The sequence below is a fragment of the Procambarus clarkii genome, chromosome 15 (assembly GCF_040958095.1).
Source record: "Procambarus clarkii isolate CNS0578487 chromosome 15, FALCON_Pclarkii_2.0, whole genome shotgun sequence".
Lineage (NCBI taxonomy): Eukaryota > Metazoa > Arthropoda > Malacostraca > Decapoda > Cambaridae > Procambarus > Procambarus clarkii.
The window spans coordinates 25859920-25876980 of NC_091164.1; the positions used below are offsets into that span (position 1 = coordinate 25859920).

At 62.1% G+C, this 17061-nt stretch overlaps 1 protein-coding gene across 1 annotated transcript in view; it reads left to right on the forward strand.

Annotated features, from left to right (window-relative positions):
* LOC123759189 (uncharacterized) overlaps nt 1-2174 on the forward strand; it is a 69463-nt gene extending 67289 nt beyond the window's left edge. The window contains exon 9 of the mRNA XM_069325118.1: nt 2076-2174. Coding sequence (XP_069181219.1) covers nt 2076-2174 — 99 coding nt within the window. The remainder of the gene's footprint in view (nt 1-2075) is intronic.
* Nucleotides 2175-17061: the final 14887 nt, after the last annotated feature.

Sequence of the window (17061 nt, forward strand, 5' to 3'; positions counted from 1 at the left end):
CATTTAAAGACTGAGCTGGGGGTTGATTATAAATAATAACATAGGCACCAACTTTGCTTACTAATAATTTCTAATCATTCATAAAGTAACAATACGTTGCATAGGGGAAGATCTTAATGTGCTTAGCTGCACGATCAATTAGGCTCCTCCCGGCACCACGATGAGGGAGGCAGCTGGTGGCTAGCTCGCGCTTCTCTGTGGCTGGTGTCGTGCGGTTAAGACCTACGCTGTGGCTGCTCCCTACTCTCCTTCCTTCTCCTCTTACTTATTTCCCTTACCTGAAGTTCCTGTATCCTTAAGCTAAGTACGGGGCATAGTGAGTGTGCCTACTCTGGTAGTAACTATTGGTGAGGACCTGGGGTTAGTATTTGCCAGTGTTTTGTTTACCCTAAGTGTTGTGTTTTGTATTAGGGTACCACATGGTCTCACTACCCCAAGCTGCATCCAGCTTCAGTGCTTATCCAGTAGTACTTTACCCTACTCCGGTAGTAACTATTGGTGAGACCTGGGGTTAGTATTTGCCAGTGTTTGTTTACCCTAAGTGTTGTGTTTTGTATTAGGGTACCACATGGTCTCACTACCCCAAGCTGCATCCAGCTTCAGTGCTTATCCAGTAGTACTTTACCCTAGCTTGTTATTAGTGTAAACCTTGTATCCTGTCTATGTGGACCAAGGCTTTAACGTAAGATAGTGTGGTAAAGTTATTATTATTATTGTTATTGGTGTGAGTGTATATGGGGGGTTGTTGAGGGTTAATAAATAAGTACATGAATTACAGAGTATCTCTTCTTCCAAGGTGGGAGCGCAGTGATCAACCCTTAGACTAACATATATGGTCTTGTAGCAAGTTATTACTACTGTGGATAGTTTATTTGGGGGCCGGGCCTTTTAGCTCTCCCTATTTGATACTCTTGTCTTCTAACTACCTTTACCCCTTAATAGTACCAGTACCCCATAGAAGCCCCACTCATATCTTTGTAACACCAGTTACATAGCTCATATTATACAATTCAAGCAAGGGATTCCCAGGAACTAGCAGAAGCATACGCAGTATGTTGCAAGTAACTCCATCTTCCCCGGATGATTATTGTTGCAAGTAACTCCATCCTCCCCGGGTGATTATTGTTGCAAGTAACTCCATCCTCCCCGGGTGATTATTGTTGCAGTAACTCCATCCTCCCCGGGTGATTATTGTTGCAAGTAACTCCATCCTCCCCGGGTGATTATTGTTGCAAGTAACTCCATCCTCCCCGGGTGATTATTGTTTCAAGTAACTCCATCCTCCCCGGGTGATTATTGTTGCAAGTAACTCCATCCTCCCCGGATGATTATTGTTGCAAGTAACTCCATCCTCCCCGGGTGATTATTGTTGCAAGTAACTCCATCCTCCCCGGGTGATTATTGTTGCAAGTAACTCCATCCTCCCCGGGTGATTATTGTTAATCAATGAAATAATGGCAGCAAACCATTCTTCCCTTAGTTTTATCCTTTTTATTTAAGCATGACACTTATCAACTTGTAGCGTATTTAAACTTAACACTTATAAACTAGTAGAACATTATCTGCCTTAACTGAAACCATGCTGATGCTTTGAGAGAAATCTTAATTTTTAAGTGTTCCAAGAGACGTTTCCTTGCAAGCTTCTCTAGCGCCTAACTGAGAATGGTCGATAATGAAGCTACTGTGTAGTTTAGAGTCTCCTGTGTCCTCTCATTATGGCATGCTGGCACTACACTGGCTGTCTTCTATTCCTGTAGCAACTTCCTCTTTTTCAGTAATGGGTTGAAGAGTTAATGGCAGGTTCAATTCCGCAGATTCATCTATCAGTCTCCACAAATATCATTCGTTGTTTTCAGAGTTTATGACTCACATATTGTTTGGAGTAAGGTGATGGATGAGTATTTATGACTCTCATGTTCCTTAGAGTAAGATTGTAAATGAGTGTTTGTGACTCACATGTTGCTTAGAGTAACGTGGTGGGTGATTGTTCATGATTCTTATGTTGTTACAGTAAGGAATTGGATGAGTACTTATGGTCCGAATGTTATAGTAAAGCTACATTCAATGTGTTTTAGAACTTCAATATGTTGGCTTATCTGACTGAACGGCGGAGAAAACCCCTCAGTAAGCAAGATCTGGTCGTCAACGATCCACCTCCCCTCAAGTCAAAATGACGTCCACCGCCATTGAGTCATCGCCCCTTAATACTCTATTTTTATATTTCGAACCAAACCCTTTATAGACTTTATTTACCATATTCCCCATGCATGCTTCTTGATTGAATCCATTTTTCCTCTTACATAGTTTGGCTATATAGGTACACATTATTCCTAACAATCTTCAGCTGAGAAGGCACTACTTTGCTTGGCGGAGTATTACTGGTGACTCTCGGCTTCCCAGATATCAGCTGTAGATTTATTCCAATAAATATTGTCCACTATGTCTACCAATAATTTATAATTGAAACTAACCTCCACAGGAGGTAAGGTTCATAACAAGTGTGTGTGCTAATTATTACTGGAACATACACTTATAGAAATGATTTACCTTACTGTCACTTATTCAAACACATTCCAAAATTTATGAACAGTAACAATTCAAAAATATTTTTCATATATAATTTTTTTATTTATTTGGTAAATCTAAAACCTATACAAACAAGCAACTCACTATATTTCATTTTGCTTATTAGAGTCTTGGTGTTTATGCAAGATAAGATCTGTGTTTATGAAAGAGTAATCAGAAGCCGTCGTAGACCAGCTGTGGGAGCGTCCTCCGCGGCCTCGTAGCCCAGCTGTGGGAGCGTCCTCCGCGGCCTCGTAGCCCAGCTGTGGGAGCGTCCTCCGCGGCCTCGTAGCCCAGCTGTGGGAGCGTCCTCTGCGGCCTCGTAGCCCAGCTGTGGGAGCGTCCTCCGCGGCCTCGCAGTCCAGCTGTGGGAGCGTCCTCCTCGGCCTCGTAGCCCAGCTGTGCGAGCGTCCTCCGCGGCCTCGCAGTCCAGCTGTGGGAGCGTACTCCTCGGCCTCGTAGTCCAGCTGTGGGAGCGTCCTCCGCGGCCTCGCAGTCCAGCTGTGGGAGCGTCCTCCTCGGCCTCGTAGCCCAGCTGTGGGAGCGTCCTCCGCGGCCTCGCAGTCCAGCTGTGGGAGCGTCCTCCGCGGCCTCGTAGCCCAGCTGTGGGAGCGTCCTCCGCGGCCTCGTAGCCCAGCTGTGGGAGCGTCCTCCGCGGCCTCGCAGTCCAGCTGTGGGAGCGTCCTCCGCGGCCTCGTAGCAGCTGTGGGAGCGTCCTCCGCGGCCTCGTAGCCCTGCTGTGGAGCGTCCTCCGCGGCCTCGCAGTCCAGCTGTGGGAGCGTCCTCCGCGGCCTCAGTCCAGCTGTGGGAGCGTCCTCCGCGGCCTCGTAGCCCAGCTGTGGGAGCGTCCTCCGCGGCCTCGTAGCCCAGCTGTGGGAGCGTCCTCCGCGGCCTCGTAGCCCAGCTGTGGGAGCGTCCTCCGCGGCCTCGTAGCCCAGCTGTGGGAGCGTCCTCCGCGGCCTCGCAGTCCAGCTGTGGGAGCGTCCTCCTCGGCCTCGTAGTCCAGCTGTGGGAGCGTCCTCCGCGGCCTCGCAGTCCAGCTGTGGGAGCGTCCTCCTCGGCCTCGTAGTCCAGCTGTGGGAGCGTCCTCCGCGGCCTCGCGTCCAGCTGTGGGAGCGTCCTCCGCGGCCTCGTAGCCCAGCTGTGGGAGCGTCCTCCGCGGCCTCGTAGCCCAGCTGTGGGAGCGTCCTCCGCGGCCTCGCAGTCCAGCTGTGGGAGCGTCCTCCGCGGCCTCGTAGCAGCTGTGGGAGCGTCCTCCGCGGCCTCGCAGTCCAGCTGTGGGAGCGTCCTCCGCGGCCTCGCAGTCCAGCTGTGGGAGCGTCCTCCGCGGCCTCGTAGCCCAGCTGTGGGAGCGTCCTCCGCGGCCTCGTAGCCCAGCTGTGGGAGCGTCCTCCGCGGCCTCGTAGCCCAGCTGTGGGAGCGTCCTCCGCGGCCTCGTAGCCCAGCTGTGGGAGCGTCCTCCGCGGCCTCGTAGCCCAGCTGTGGGAGCGTCCTCCGCGGCCTCGTAGCCCAGCTGTGGGAGCGTCCTCCGCGGCCTCGTAGCCCAGCTGTGGGAGCGTCCTCCGCGGCCTCGTAGCCCAGCTGTGGGAGCGTCCTCCGCGGCCTCGTAGCCCAGCTGTGGGAGCGTCCTCCGCGGCCTCGCAGCCCAGCTGTGGGAGCGTCCTCCGCGGCCTCGTAGCCCAGCTGTGGGAGCGTCCTCCGCGGCCTCGCCCAGCTGTGGGAGCGTCCTCCGCGGCCTCGTAGCCCAGCTGTGGGAGCGTCCTCCGCGGCCTCGTAGCCCAGCTGTGGGAGCGTCCTCCACGGCTCGTAGCCCAGCTGTGGGAGCGTCCTCCGCGGCCTCGTAGCCCAGCTGTGGGAGCGTCCTCCGCGGCCTCGTAGCCCAGCTGTGGGAGCGTCCTCCGCGGCCTCGTAGCCCAGCTGTGGGAGCGTCCTCCGCGGCCTCGCAGCCCAGCTGTGGGAGCGTCCTCCGCGGCCTCGCAGTCCAGCTGTGGGAGCGTCCTCCGCGGCCTCGTAGCCCAGCTGTGGGAGCGTCCTCCGCGGCCTCGTAGCCCAGCTGTGGGAGCGTCCTCCGCGGCCTCGTAGCCCAGCTGTGGGAGCGTCCTCCGCGGCCTCGCAGTCCAGCTGTGGGAGCGTCCTCCTCGGCCTCGTAGTCCAGCTGTGGGAGCGTCCTCCGCGGCCTCGCAGTCCAGCTGTGGGAGCGTCCTCCGCGGCCTCGTAGCCCAGCTGTGGGAGCGTCCTCCGCGGCCTCGTCCAGCTGTGGGAGCGTCCTCCGCGGCCTCGTAGCCCAGCTGTGGGAGCGTCCTCCGCGGCCTCGTAGCCCAGCTGTGGGAGCGTCCTCCGCGGCCTCGCAGTCCAGCTGTGGGAGCGTCCTCCGCGGCCTCGTAGCAGCTGTGGGAGCGTCCTCCGCGGCCTCGCAGTCCAGCTGTGGGAGCGTCCTCCGCGGCCTCGCAGTCCAGCTGTGGGAGCGTCCTCCGCGGCCTCGTAGCCCAGCTGTGGGAGCGTCCTCCGCGGCCTCGTAGCCCAGCTGTGGGAGCGTCCTCCGCGGCCTCGTAGCCCAGCTGTGGGAGCGTCCTCCGCGGCCTCGTAGCCCAGCTGTGGGAGCGTCCTCCGCGGCCTCGTAGCCCAGCTGTGGGAGCGTCCTCCCGGCCTCGTAGCCCAGCTGTGGGAGCGTCCTCCGCGGCCTCGTAGCCCAGCTGTGGGAGCGTCCTCCGCGGCCTCGTAGCCCAGCTGTGGGAGCGTCCTCCGCGGCCTCGTAGCCCAGCTGTGGGAGCGTCCTCCGCGGCCTCGTAGCCCAGCTGTGGGAGCGTCCTCCGCGGCCTCGTAGCCCAGCTGTGGGAGCGTCCTCCGCGGCCTCGTAGCCCAGCTGTGGGAGCGTCCTCCGCGCCTCGTAGCTCAGCTGTGGGAGCGTCCTCCGCGGCCTCGTAGCCCAGCTGTGGGAGCGTCCTCCGCGGCCTCGTAGCCCAGCTGTGGGAGCGTCCTCCGCGGCCTCGCCCAGCTGTGGGAGCGTCCTCCGCGGCCTCGCAGTCCAGCTGTGGGAGCGTCCTCCGCGGCCTCGTAGCCCAGCTGTGGGAGCGTCCTCCGCGGCCTCGTAGCCCAGCTGTGGGAGCGTCCTCCGCGGCCTCGTAGCCCAGCTGTGGGAGCGTCCTCCGCGGCCTCGTAGCCCAGCTGTGGGAGCGTCCTCCGCGGCCTCGTAGCCCAGCTGTGGGAGCGTCCTCCGCGGCCTCGTAGCCCAGCTGTGGGAGCGTCCTCCGCGGCCTCGTAGCCCAGCTGTGGGAGCGTCCTCCGCGGCCTCGTAGCCCAGCTGTGGGAGCGTCCTCCGCGGCCTCGTAGCCCAGCTGTGGGAGCGTCCTCCGCGGCCTCGTAGCCCAGCTGTGGGAGCGTCCTCCGCGGCCTCGCAGTCCAGCTGTGGGAGCGTCCTCCGCGGCCTCGTAGTCCAGCTGTGGGAGCGTCCTCCGCGGCCTCGCAGCCCAGCTGTGGGAGCGTCCTCCGCGGCCTCGTAGCCCAGCTGTGGGAGCGTCCTCCGCGGCCTCGTAGCCCAGCTGTGGGAGCGTCCTCCGCGGCCTCGCAGTCCAGCTGTGGGAGCGTCCTCCGCGGCCTCGTAGCCCAGCTGTGGGAGCGTCCTCCGCGGCCTCGCAGTCCAGCTGTGGGAGCGTCCTCCGCGGCCTCGCAGCCCAGCTGTGGGAGCGTCCTCCGCGCCTCGTAGCCCAGCTGTGGGAGCGTCCTCCGCGGCCTCGTAGCCCAGCTGTGGGAGCGTCCTCCGCGGCCTCGTAGCCCAGCTGTGGGAGCGTCCTCCGCGGCCTCGTAGCCCAGCTGTGGGAGCGTCCTCCGCGGCCTCGTAGCCCAGCTGTGGGAGCGTCCTCCGCGGCCTCGTAGCCCAGCTGTGGGAGCGTCCTCCGCGGCCTCGTAGCCCAGCTGTGGGAGCGTCCTCCGCGGCCTCGTAGCCCAGCTGTGGGAGCGTCCTCCGCGGCCTCGTAGCCCAGCTGTGGGAGCGTCCTCCGCGGCCTCGCAGCCCAGCTGTGGGAGCGTCCTCCGCGGCCTCGTAGCCAGCTGTGGGAGCGTCCTCCGCGGCCTCGTAGCCCAGCTGTGGGAGCGTCCTCCGCGGCCTCGTAGCCCAGCTGTGGGAGCGTCCTCCGCGGCCTCGTAGCCCAGCTGTGGGAGCGTCCTCCGCGGCCTCGTAGCCCAGCTGTGGGAGCGTCCTCCGCGGCCTCGTAGCCCAGCTGTGGGAGCGTCCTCCGCGGCCTCGCAGTCCAGCTGTGGGAGCGTCCTCCGCGGCCTCGTAGCCCAGCTGTGGGAGCGTCCTCCGCGGCCTCGTAGCCCAGCTGTGGGAGCGTCCTCCGCGGCCTCGTAGCCCAGCTGTGGGAGCGTCCTCCGCGGCCTCGTAGCCCAGCTGTGGGAGCGTCCTCCGCGGCCTCGTAGCCCAGCTGTGGGAGCGTCCTCCGCGGCCTCGTAGCCCAGCTGTGGGAGCGTCCTCCGCGGCCTCGTAGCCCAGCTGTGGGAGCGTCCTCCGCGGCCTCGTAGCCCAGCTGTGGGAGCGTCCTCCGCGGCCTCGTAGCCCAGCTGTGGGAGCGTCCTCCGCGGCCTCGTAGCCCAGCTGTGGGAGCGTCCTCCGCGGCCTCGTAGCCCAGCTGTGGGAGCGTCCTCCACGGCCTCGTAGCCAGCTGTGGGAGCGTCCTCCGCGGCCTCGCAGGCCCAGCTGTGGGAGCGTCCTCCGCGGCCTCGTAGCCCAGCTGTGGGAGCGTCCTCCGCGGCCTCAGGCTCCAGCTGTGGGAGCGTCCTCCGCGGCCTCGTAGCCAAAGCTGTGGGAGCGTCCATCCGCGGCCTCGCAGTCCAGCTGTGGGAGCGTCCTCCGCGGCCTCGTAGTCCAGCTGTGGGAGCGTCCTCCGCGGCCTCGTAGCCCAGCTGTGGGAGCGTCCTCCGCGGCCTCGTCAGCCCAGCTTGTGGGAGCGTCCTCCGCGGCCTCGTAGCCCAGCTGTGGGAGCGTCCTCCGCGGCCTCGTAGCCCAGCTGTGGGAGCGTCCTCCACGGCCTCGTAGCCCAGCTGTGGGAGCGTCCTCACCGCGGCCTCGTAGCCAGCTGTGGGAGCGTCCTCCCGCGGCCTCGTAGCCCAGCTGTGGGAGCGTCCTCCGCGGCCTCGTAGCCCAGCTGTGGGAGCGTCCTCCGCGGCCTCGTAGCCCAGCTGTGGGAGCGTCCTCCGCGCCTTGTAGCCAGCTGGGGAGCGTCCTCCGCGGCTCGCAGCCCAGCTGTGGGAGCGTCCTCCGCGGTCCTCGTAGCCCAGCTGTGGGAGCGTCCTCCGCGGCTCGTAGCCCAGCTGTGGGAGCGTCCTCCGCGGCCTCGTAGCCCAGCTGTGGGAGCGTCCTCCGCGGCCTCGTAGCCCAGCTGTGGGAGGCGTCCTCCGCGGCCTCGTAGCCCAGCTGTGGGAGCGTCCTCCGCGGCCTCGTAGCCCAGCTGTGGGAGCGTCCTCCGCGGCCTCGTAGCCCAGCTGTGGGAGCGTCCTCCGCGGCCTCGTAGCCCAGCTGTGGGAGCGTCCTCCGCGGCCTCGTAGTCCAGCTGTGGGAGCGTCCTCCGCGGCCTCGTAGCCCAGCTGTGGGAGTCGTCCTCCGACGGCCTCGTAGCCCAGCTGTGGGAGCGTCCTCCGCGGCCTCGTAGCCAGCTGTGGGAGCGTCCTCCGCGGCCTCGTAGCCCAGCTGTGGAGCGTCCTCCGCGGCCTCGCAGTCCCAGCTGTGGGAGCGTCCTCCGCGGCCTCGTAGCCTAGCTGTGGGAGCGTCCTCCGCGGCCTCGTAGCCCAGCTGTGGGAGCGTCCTCCGCGGCCTCGTAGCCCAGCTGTGGGAGCGTCCTCCGCGGCCTCGTAGCCCAGCTGTGGAGCGTCCTCCGCGGCCTCGTAGCCCAGCTGTGGGAGCGTCCTCCGCGGCCTCGCAGCCCAGCTGTGGGAGCGTCCTCCGCGGTCCTCGCAGTCCCAGCTGTGGGAGCGTCCTCCGCGGCTCGTAGCCCAGCTGTGGGAGCGTCCTCCGCGGCCTCGTAGCCCAGGCTGTGGGAGCGTCCTCCGCGGCCTCGTAGCCCAGCTGTGGGAGCGTCCTCCGCGGCCTCGTAGCCCAGCTGTGGGAGCGTCCTCCGCGGCCTCGTAGCCCAGCTGTGGGAGCGTCCTCCGCGGCCTCGTAGCCCAGCTGTGGGAGCGTCCTCCGCGGCCTCGTAGCCCAGCTGTGGGAGCGTCCTCCGCGGCCTCGTAGCCCAGCTGTGGGAGCGTCCTCCGCGGCCTCGTAGCCCAGCTGTGGGAGCGTCCTCCGCGGCCTCGTAGCCAGCTGTGGGAGCGTCCTCCGCGGCCCTCGTAGCCCAGCTGTGGGAGCGTCCTCCGCGGCCTCGTAGCCAGCTGTGGGAGCGTCCTCCAGCGGCCTCGTAGCCCAGCTGTGGGAGCGTCCTCCGCGGCCTCGTAGCCAGCTGTGGGAGCGTCCTCCGCGGCCTCGTAGCCCAGCTGTGGGAGCGTCCTCCGCGGCCTCGTAGCCCAGCTGTGGGGAGCGTCCTCCGCGGCCTCGTAGCCCAGCTGTGGGAGCGTCCTCCGCGGCCTCGTAGCCCAGCTGTGGGAGCGTCCTCCGCGGCCTCGTAGCCCAGCTGTGGGAGCGTCCTCCGCGGCCTCGTAGCCCAGCTGTGGGAGCGTCCTCCGCGGCCTCGTAGCCCAGCTGTGGGAGCGTCCTCCGCGGCCTCGTAGCCCAGCTGTGGGAGCGTCCTCCGCGGCCTCGTAGCCCAGCTGTGGGAGCGTCCTCCGCGGCCTCGTAGCCCAGCTGTGGGAGCGTCCTCCGCGGCCTCGTAGCCCAGCTGTGGGAGCGTCCTCCGCGGCCTCGTAGCCCAGCTGTGGGAGCGTCCTCCGCGGCCTCGTAGCCCAGCTGTGGGAGCGTCCTCCGCGGCCTCAGTAGCCCAGCTGTGGGAGCGTCCTCCGCGGCCTCGTAGTCCCAGCTGTGGGAGCGTCCTCCGCGGCCTCGTAGTCCAGCTGTGGGAGCGTCCTCCGCGGCCTCGTAGTCCAGCTGTGGGAGCGTCCTCCGCGGCCTCGTAGTCCCAGCTGTGGGAGCGTCCTCCGCGGCCTCGTAGCCCAGCTGTGGGAGCGTCCTCCGCGGCCTCGTAGCCCAGCTGTGGGAGCGTCCTCCGCGGCCTCGCAGTCCAGCTGTGGGAGCGTCCTCCGCGGCCCTCGTAGCAAAAGCTGTGGGAGCGTCCTCCGCGGCTTCGCAGTCCAGCTGTGGGAGCGTCCTCCGCGGCCTCGAAGTCCAGCTGTGGGAGCGTCCTCCGCGGCCTCGTAGCCCAGCTGTGGGAGCGTCCTCCGCGGCCTCGTAGCCCAGCTGTGGGAGCGTCTCCTCGCGGCCTCGTAGCCCAGCTGTGGGAGCGTCCTCCACGGCCTCGTAGCCCAGCTGTGGGAGCGTCCTCCGCGGCCTCGTAGCCAAGCTGTGGGAGCGTCCTCCGCGGCCTCGTAGCCCAGCTGTGGGAGCGTCCTCCGCGGCCTCGTAGCCCAGCTGTGGGAGCGTCCTCCGCGGCCTCGTAGCCCAGCTGTGGGAGCGTCCTCCGCGGTCCCGCAGTCCAGCTGTGGGAGCGTCCTCCGCGGTCTCGTAGCCCAGCTGTGGGAGCGTCCTCCTCGTCCTCGTAGCCCAGCTGTGGGAGCGTCCTCCGCGGCCTCGTAGCCCAGCTGTGGGAGCGTCCTCCGCGGCCTCGTAGCCCAGCTGTGGGAGCGTCCTCCGCGGCCTCGCAGCCCACCTGTGGGAGCGTCCTCCGCGGCTTCGCAGTCCAGATGTGGGAGCGTCCTCCGCGGCCTCGTAGCCCAGCTGTGGGAGCGTCCTCCGCGGCCTCGTAGCCCAGCTGTGGGAGCGTCCTCCGCGGCCTCGTAGCCCAGCTGTGGGAGCGTCCTCCGCGGCCTCGTAGCCCAGCTGTGGGAGCGTCCTCCGCGGCCTCGTAGCCCAGCTGTGGGAGCGTCCTCCGCGGCCTCGCAGTCCAGCTGTGGGAGCGTCCTCCGCGGCCTCGTAGCAAAGCTGTGGGAGCGTCCTCCGCGGCCTCGCAGTCCAGCTGTGGGAGCGTCCTCCGCGGCCTCGCAGTCCAGCTGTGGGAGCGTCCTCCGCGGCCTCGTAGCCCAGCTGTGGGAGCGTCCTCCGCGGCCTCGTAGCCCAGCTGCGGGAGCGTCCTCCGCGGCCTCGTAGCCCAGCTTGTGGGAGCGTCCTCCGCGGCCTCGTAGCCCAGCTGTGGGAGCGTCCTCCGCGGCCTCGTAGCCCAGCTGTGGGAGCGTCCTCCACGGCCTCGTAGCCCAGCTGTGGGAGCGTCCTCCGCGGCCTCGTAGCCCAGCTGTGGGAGCGTCCTCTGCGGCCTCGTAGCCCAGCTGTGGGAGCGTCCTCCGCGGCCTCGTAGCCCAGCTGTGGGAGCGTCCTCCGCGGCCTCGCAGCCCAGCTGTGGGAGCGTCCTCCGCGGTCCCGCAGTCCCAGCTGTGGGAGCGTCCTCCGCGGTCCTCGTAGCCCAGCTGTGGGAGCGTCCTCCGCGTCCTCGTAGCCCAGCTGTGGGAGCGTCCTCCGCGGCCTCGTAGCCCAGCTGTGGGAGCGTCCTCCGCGGCCTCGTAGCCCAGCTGTGGGAGCGTCCTCCGCGGCCTCGCAGCCCACCTGTGGGAGCGTCCTCCGCGGCTTCGCAGTCCAGCTGTGGGAGCGTCCTCCGCGGCCTCGTAGCCCAGCTGTGGGAGCGTCCTCCGCGGCCTCGTAGCCCAGCTGTGGGAGCGTCCTCCGCGGCCTCGTAGCCCAGCTGTGGGAGCGTCCTCCGCGGCCTTGTAGCCCAGCTGTGGGAGCGTCCTCCGCGGCCTCGTAGCCCAGCTGTGGGAGCGGTCCTCCGCGGCCTCGTAGCCCAGCTGTGGGAGCGTCCTCCGCGGCCTCGTAGCCCAGCTGTGGGAGCGTCCTCCGCGGCCTCGTAGCCCAGCTGTGGGAGCGTCCTCCGCGGCCTCGTAGCCCAGCTGTGGGAGCGTCCTCCGCGGCCTCGCAGTCCAGCTGTGGGAGCGTCCTCCAAGGCCTCGTAGCCAGCTGTGGGAGCGTCCTCCACGGCCTCGTAGCCCAGCTGTGGGAGCGTCCTCCGCGGCCTCGTAGCCCAGCTGTGGGAGCGTCCTCCGCGGCCTCGTAGCCCAGCTGTGGGAGCGTCCTCCGCGGCCTCGCAGTCCAGCTGTGGGAGCGTCCTCCGCGGCCTCGTAGCACAGCTGTGGGAGCGTCCTCCGCGGCCTCGCAGTCCAGCTGTGGGAGCGTCCTCCGCGGCCTCGCAGTCCAGCTGTGGGAGCGTCCTCCGCGGCCTCGTAGCCCAGCTGTGGGAGCGTCCTCCGCGGCCTCGTAGCCCAGCTGTGGGAGCGTCCTCCGCGGCCTCGTAGCCCAGCTGTGGGAGCGTCCTCCGCGGCCTCGTAGCCCAGCTGTGGGAGCGTCCTCCACGGCCTCGTAGCCCAGCTGTGGGAGCGTCCTCCGCGGCCTCGTAGCCCAGCTGTGGGAGCGTCCTCCGCGGCCTCGTAGCCCAGCTGTGGGAGCGTCCTCCGCGGCCTCGTAGCCCAGCTGTGGGAGCGTCCTCCGCGGCCTCGCAGCCCAGCTGTGGGAGCGTCCTCCGCGGCCTCGCAGTCCAGCTGTGGGAGCGTCCTCCGCGGTCTCGTAGCCCAGCTGTGGGAGCGTCCTCCGCGGCCTCGTAGCCCAGCTGTGGGAGCGTCCTCCGCGGCCTCGTAGCCCAGCTGTGGGAGCGTCCTCCGCGGCCTCGTAGCCCAGCTGTGGGAGCGTCCTCCGCGGCCTCGCAGCCCACCTGTGGGAGCGTCCTCCGCGGCTTCGCAGTCCAGATGTGGGAGCGTCCTCCGCGGCCTCGTAGCCCAGCTGTGGGAGCGTCCTCCGCGGCCTCGTAGCCCAGCTGTGGGAGCGTCCTCCGCGGCCTCGTAGCCCAGCTGTGGGAGCGTCCTCCGCGGCCTCGTAGCCCAGCTGTGGGAGCGTCCTCCGCGGCCTCGTAGCCCAGCTGTGGGAGGGTCCTCCGCGGCCTCGTAGCCCAGCTGTGGGAGCGTCCTCCACGGCCTCGTAGCCCAGCTGTGGGAGCGTCCTCCGCGGCCTCGTAGCCCAGCTGTGGGAGCGTCCTCCGCGGCCTCGTAGCCCAGCTGTGGGAGCGTCCTCCGCGGCCTCGCAGTCCAGCTGTGGGAGCGTCCTCCGCGGCCTCGTAGCCTAGCTGTGGGAGTGTCCTCCGCGGCCTCGTAGCCCAGCTGTGGGAGCGTCCTCCGCGGCCTCGCAGTCCAGCTGTGGGAGCGTCCTCCACGGCCTCGCAGCCCAGCTGTGGGAGCGTCCTCCGCGGCCTCGTAGCCCAGCTGTGGGAGCCTCCTCCGCGGCCTCGTAGCCCAGCTGTGGGAGCGTCCTCCGCGGTCCCGCAGTCCAGCTGTGGGAGCGTCCTCCGCGGTCTCGTAGCCCAGCTGTGGGAGCGTCCTCCGCGGCCTCGTAGCCCAGCTGTGGGAGCGTCCTCCGCGGCCTCGTAGCCCAGCTGTGGGAGCGTCCTCCGCGGCCTCGTAGCCCAGCTGTGGGAGCGTCCTCCGCGGCCTCGCAGCCCACCTGTGGGAGCGTCCTCCGCGGCTTCGCAGTCCAGATGTGGGAGCGTCCTCCGCGGCCTCGTAGCCCAGCTGTGGGAGCGTCCTCCGCGGCCTCGTAGCCCAGATGTGGGAGCGTCCTCCGCGGCCTCGTAGCCCAGCTGTGGGAGCGTCCTCCGCGGCCTCGTAGCCCAGCTGTGGGAGCGTCCTCCGCGGCCTCGTAGCCCAGCTGTGGGAGGGTCCTCCGCGGCCTCGTAGCCCAGCTGTGGGAGCGTCCTCCACGGCCCTCGTAGCCCAGCTGTGGGAGCGTCCTCCGCGGCCTCGTAGCCAGCTGTGGGAGCGTCCTCCGCGGCCTCGTAGCCCAGCTGTGGGAGCGTCCTCCGCGGCCTCGCAGTCCAGCTGTGGGAGCGTCCTCCGCGGCCTCGTAGCCCTAGCTGTGGGAGTGTCCTCCGCGGCCTCGTAGCCCAGCTGTGGGAGCGTCCTCCGCGGCCTCGCAGTCCAGCTGTGGGAGCGTCCTCCACGGCCTCGCAGCCCAGCTGTGGGAGCTTCCTCCGCGGCCTCGTAGCCCAGCTGTGGGAGCCTCCTCCGCGGCCTCGTAGCCCAGCTGTGGGAGCGTCCTCCGCGGCCTCGTAGCCCAGCTAGTGGGAGCGTCCTCCACGGCCTCGTAGCCCAGCTGTGGGAGCGTCCTCCGCGGCCTCGTAGCCCAGCTGTGGAAGCGTCCTCCGCGGCCTCGTAGCCCAGCTGTGGGAGCTTCCTCCGCGGCCTCGTACCCAGCTGTGGGAGCGTCCTCCGCGGCCTCGTAGCCCAGCTGTGGGAGCGTCCTCCGCGGCCTCGCAGTCCAGCTGTGGGAGCGTCCTTCGCGGCCTCGTAGCCCAGCTGTGGGAGCGTCCTCCGCGGCCTCGTAGCCCAGCTGTAGGAGCGTCCTCCGCGGCCTCATAGCCCAGCTGTGGGAGCGTCCTCCGCGGCCTCGTAGCCCAGCTGTGGGAGCGTCCTCCGCGGCCTCGTAGCCCAGCTGTGGGAGCGTCCTCCTCGGCCTCGTAGCCCAGCAGTGGGAGCGTCCTCCACGGCCTCGTAGCCCAGCTGTGGGAGCGTCCTCCGCGGCCTCGTAGCCCAGCTGTGGGAGCGTCCTCCGCGGCCTCGTAGCCCAGCTGTGGGAGCGTCCTCCGCGGCCTCGTAGCCCAGCTGTGGGAGCGTCCTCCGCGGCCTCGTAGCCCAGCTGTGGGAGCGTCCTCCGCGGCCTCGTAGCCCAGCTGTGGGAGCGTCCTCCGCGGCCTCGTAGCCCAGCTGTGGGAGCGTCCTCCGCGGCCTCGTAGCCCAGCTGTGGGAGCGTCCTCCGCGGCCTCGTAGCCCAGCTGTGGGAGCGTCCTCCGCGGCCTCGTAGCCCAGCTGTGGGAGCGTCCTCCGCGGCCTCGTAGCCCAGCTGTGGGAGCGTCCTCCGCGGCCTCGTAGCCCAGCTGTGGGAGCGTCCTCCGCGGCCTCGTAGCCCAGCTGTGGGAGCGTCCTCCGCGGCCTCGTAGCCCAGCTGTGGGAGCGTCCTCCGCGGCCTCGTAGCCCAGCTGTGGGAGCGTCCTCCGCGGCCTCGTAGCCCAGCTGTGGGAGCGTCCTCCGCGGCCTCGCAGTCCAGAGTTTCACACAGCTGCTAACAGCTTCTTTTACTGTTCACGTAATAAGTTTTTTTTCTTGTATCATGTATTCTTAAAGGGGCATATTGGCAAAATATGCAATAAATGAAAACTGGTTCGGTTTCAATCAAACTTTTTTGCTAGTTGCATATGAAATTGGCTTCATCTGGTCCGAGTCTCAGCATCGAAGCATAAATAGGAAAGGAGAAAAAATATATAATTATGTGTCAAAATTTTTCCAAAATGATAAAAAATTAACATCAAACACAAGTGCCAACTGAAATCATGTCTATGACTCTCTGCTATCACAATAGCATATAATAATAATAATAATAATAATACAATTGTTTTATAAAATAAATGAGTTAAAAAAAATAGATTTTTTTCCTATTTTTTTCTTATTTGTTTATCAGGCGATTTGCATGAAACTTATACACCTGAATGCACGTAATCCTTTCTGTAAGGGTGCAAATTGTGGAAGAAATTGGTTGATGTCAACCTTAGCCACAGATGGCAGCACCTCTGACTTCATTTCATTATAACTTTTTAATCAAGTAACATAAATGTAACTACTTCTCTTTCATTTTTTATTAAATTTACATGAAACTTACACTTTAAATGTAGAGTTTATGTCTCTACAATCTGTAAGAAGCGTTTTTTCTAAGTTTATTTATTGATTTTATAAATAGTAAATAGACATGATATATATGCATATTTTTTTTTGTGGGGGGGGGGGGGGGGGGAAGGAAATTTGATTATTTATATTAGTCAAACTAAACATATTTTGGAAAATCCAGTAATACAAATTCTTTAGTATATGCTAATGAGATAGAACAGTGTCATAGAAATGATTTCATTTGACACTTGTGGTTGTAGTAAATTGTTGAAAATGTGTAATATGTGTTGAAAAACAAAATTCTCCGGTTCTGCATAAGCTGTGATATTGAAACTTAGAACAGTTGCAGCCCTTTTCACATGCAACTAGTCCAGAATTCCACCCATTATCGTAGTGAGGCTTCTTTTACTTTTCTCCTAATATAGTTTTTCATTTTTTTAATTCTTAAGATGTGAGTATTAATTTGGAAAGAATATAGTAAAATATCAAACAATATAAAGGGAGAGTTGGAGATCAAATCGATATGTATGTGTCTATGGAACATTAGTAAGTCTGGGACACTGTATTACCTAGATAATAGTCTTTTGGTCACCTAAACGTTTCTCACAACTTTGATGTAAATTATCTGTCCATGTGCACGTGTACCATCCTAGCAGTCTTCACCGTGTTAACAGAATAAAAAAAATCTGTTTCTAGCCTATTATATTCCTGGTGCCCTTTCTTCGTCTCACCTACGTTGAGATCTTTGCATTTGTCAGTGTTAAAGGTAAGTGACCATCTAGATCTCCTTGTACTCTCCTTCAAACGTCATTGTTTGTAAATCTCAGCAATTATGCACAATCCGCAAGTATGAATACCTAAGACATTCTTCTGTTAGTTTGATGACATATATTAGTTTATATATCAGTTTAAGTTAAAAGCGAAGCTATACCTAATAAATTCCCTGTAACCTACCTTACCCTTCTATTGTCAACCAATGTCTGTTTTTTTCTTTAAAGAGCGCTGTTTGTCGACATAATTGTATTTGTGCTGCTTTTTCATCTATGTTTTCATTTCTTGTTTTCATTCTACTCATTATGCTCAATTAGTATTAAGCTTGTCATTTAAGTTTATCATGCCCGAAACGCTTTGCGTAATAGTGGCTTTAGGCATTGTATGTACTAGCTCTACCTATAAGTCAAACAATCCTTGTAAATATTTATTGTATGTATGTACCTTACCTAAATAAAATTGTATTGTATTGTATTGTATATATCACAATCTGAATTACCCCAAATGATCTCGCGGGGGTACACTACTTGCGTTTTTTTAATATTTGAATCTTTTGCCGCTGATTTTTCTTTCTGCATTATCCTCTGTTTTCAACCAATGATATGTTCTCTCCTCCACACTAACACTCCTTTAGTTATGAAATCCTGATCTTCAATTCTGGGATTGAGACCTTCTAAAAAGAAATGTGGTAAACGTTTGTTTCTTTTCAATGAAAATACAGGCAGCAAACCCTTCTTCCCTTATTTTTATCATTTTTATTTAAACATAACACTTATGAATTCCTATAACATTCTCTATCTTAAATAAATCCATGCTGGTGCTTAGAGAGAAATCTTTATTTGTTAAGCGTTCCAGGAGACGTTTCCTTGCAAGCTTCTCTAGCGACTAACTGAGAATGGTCGATAATGAAGCTACTGTGTAGTTTAGTGGCTCCGGTGTCCTTTCTTTCTGGCACAT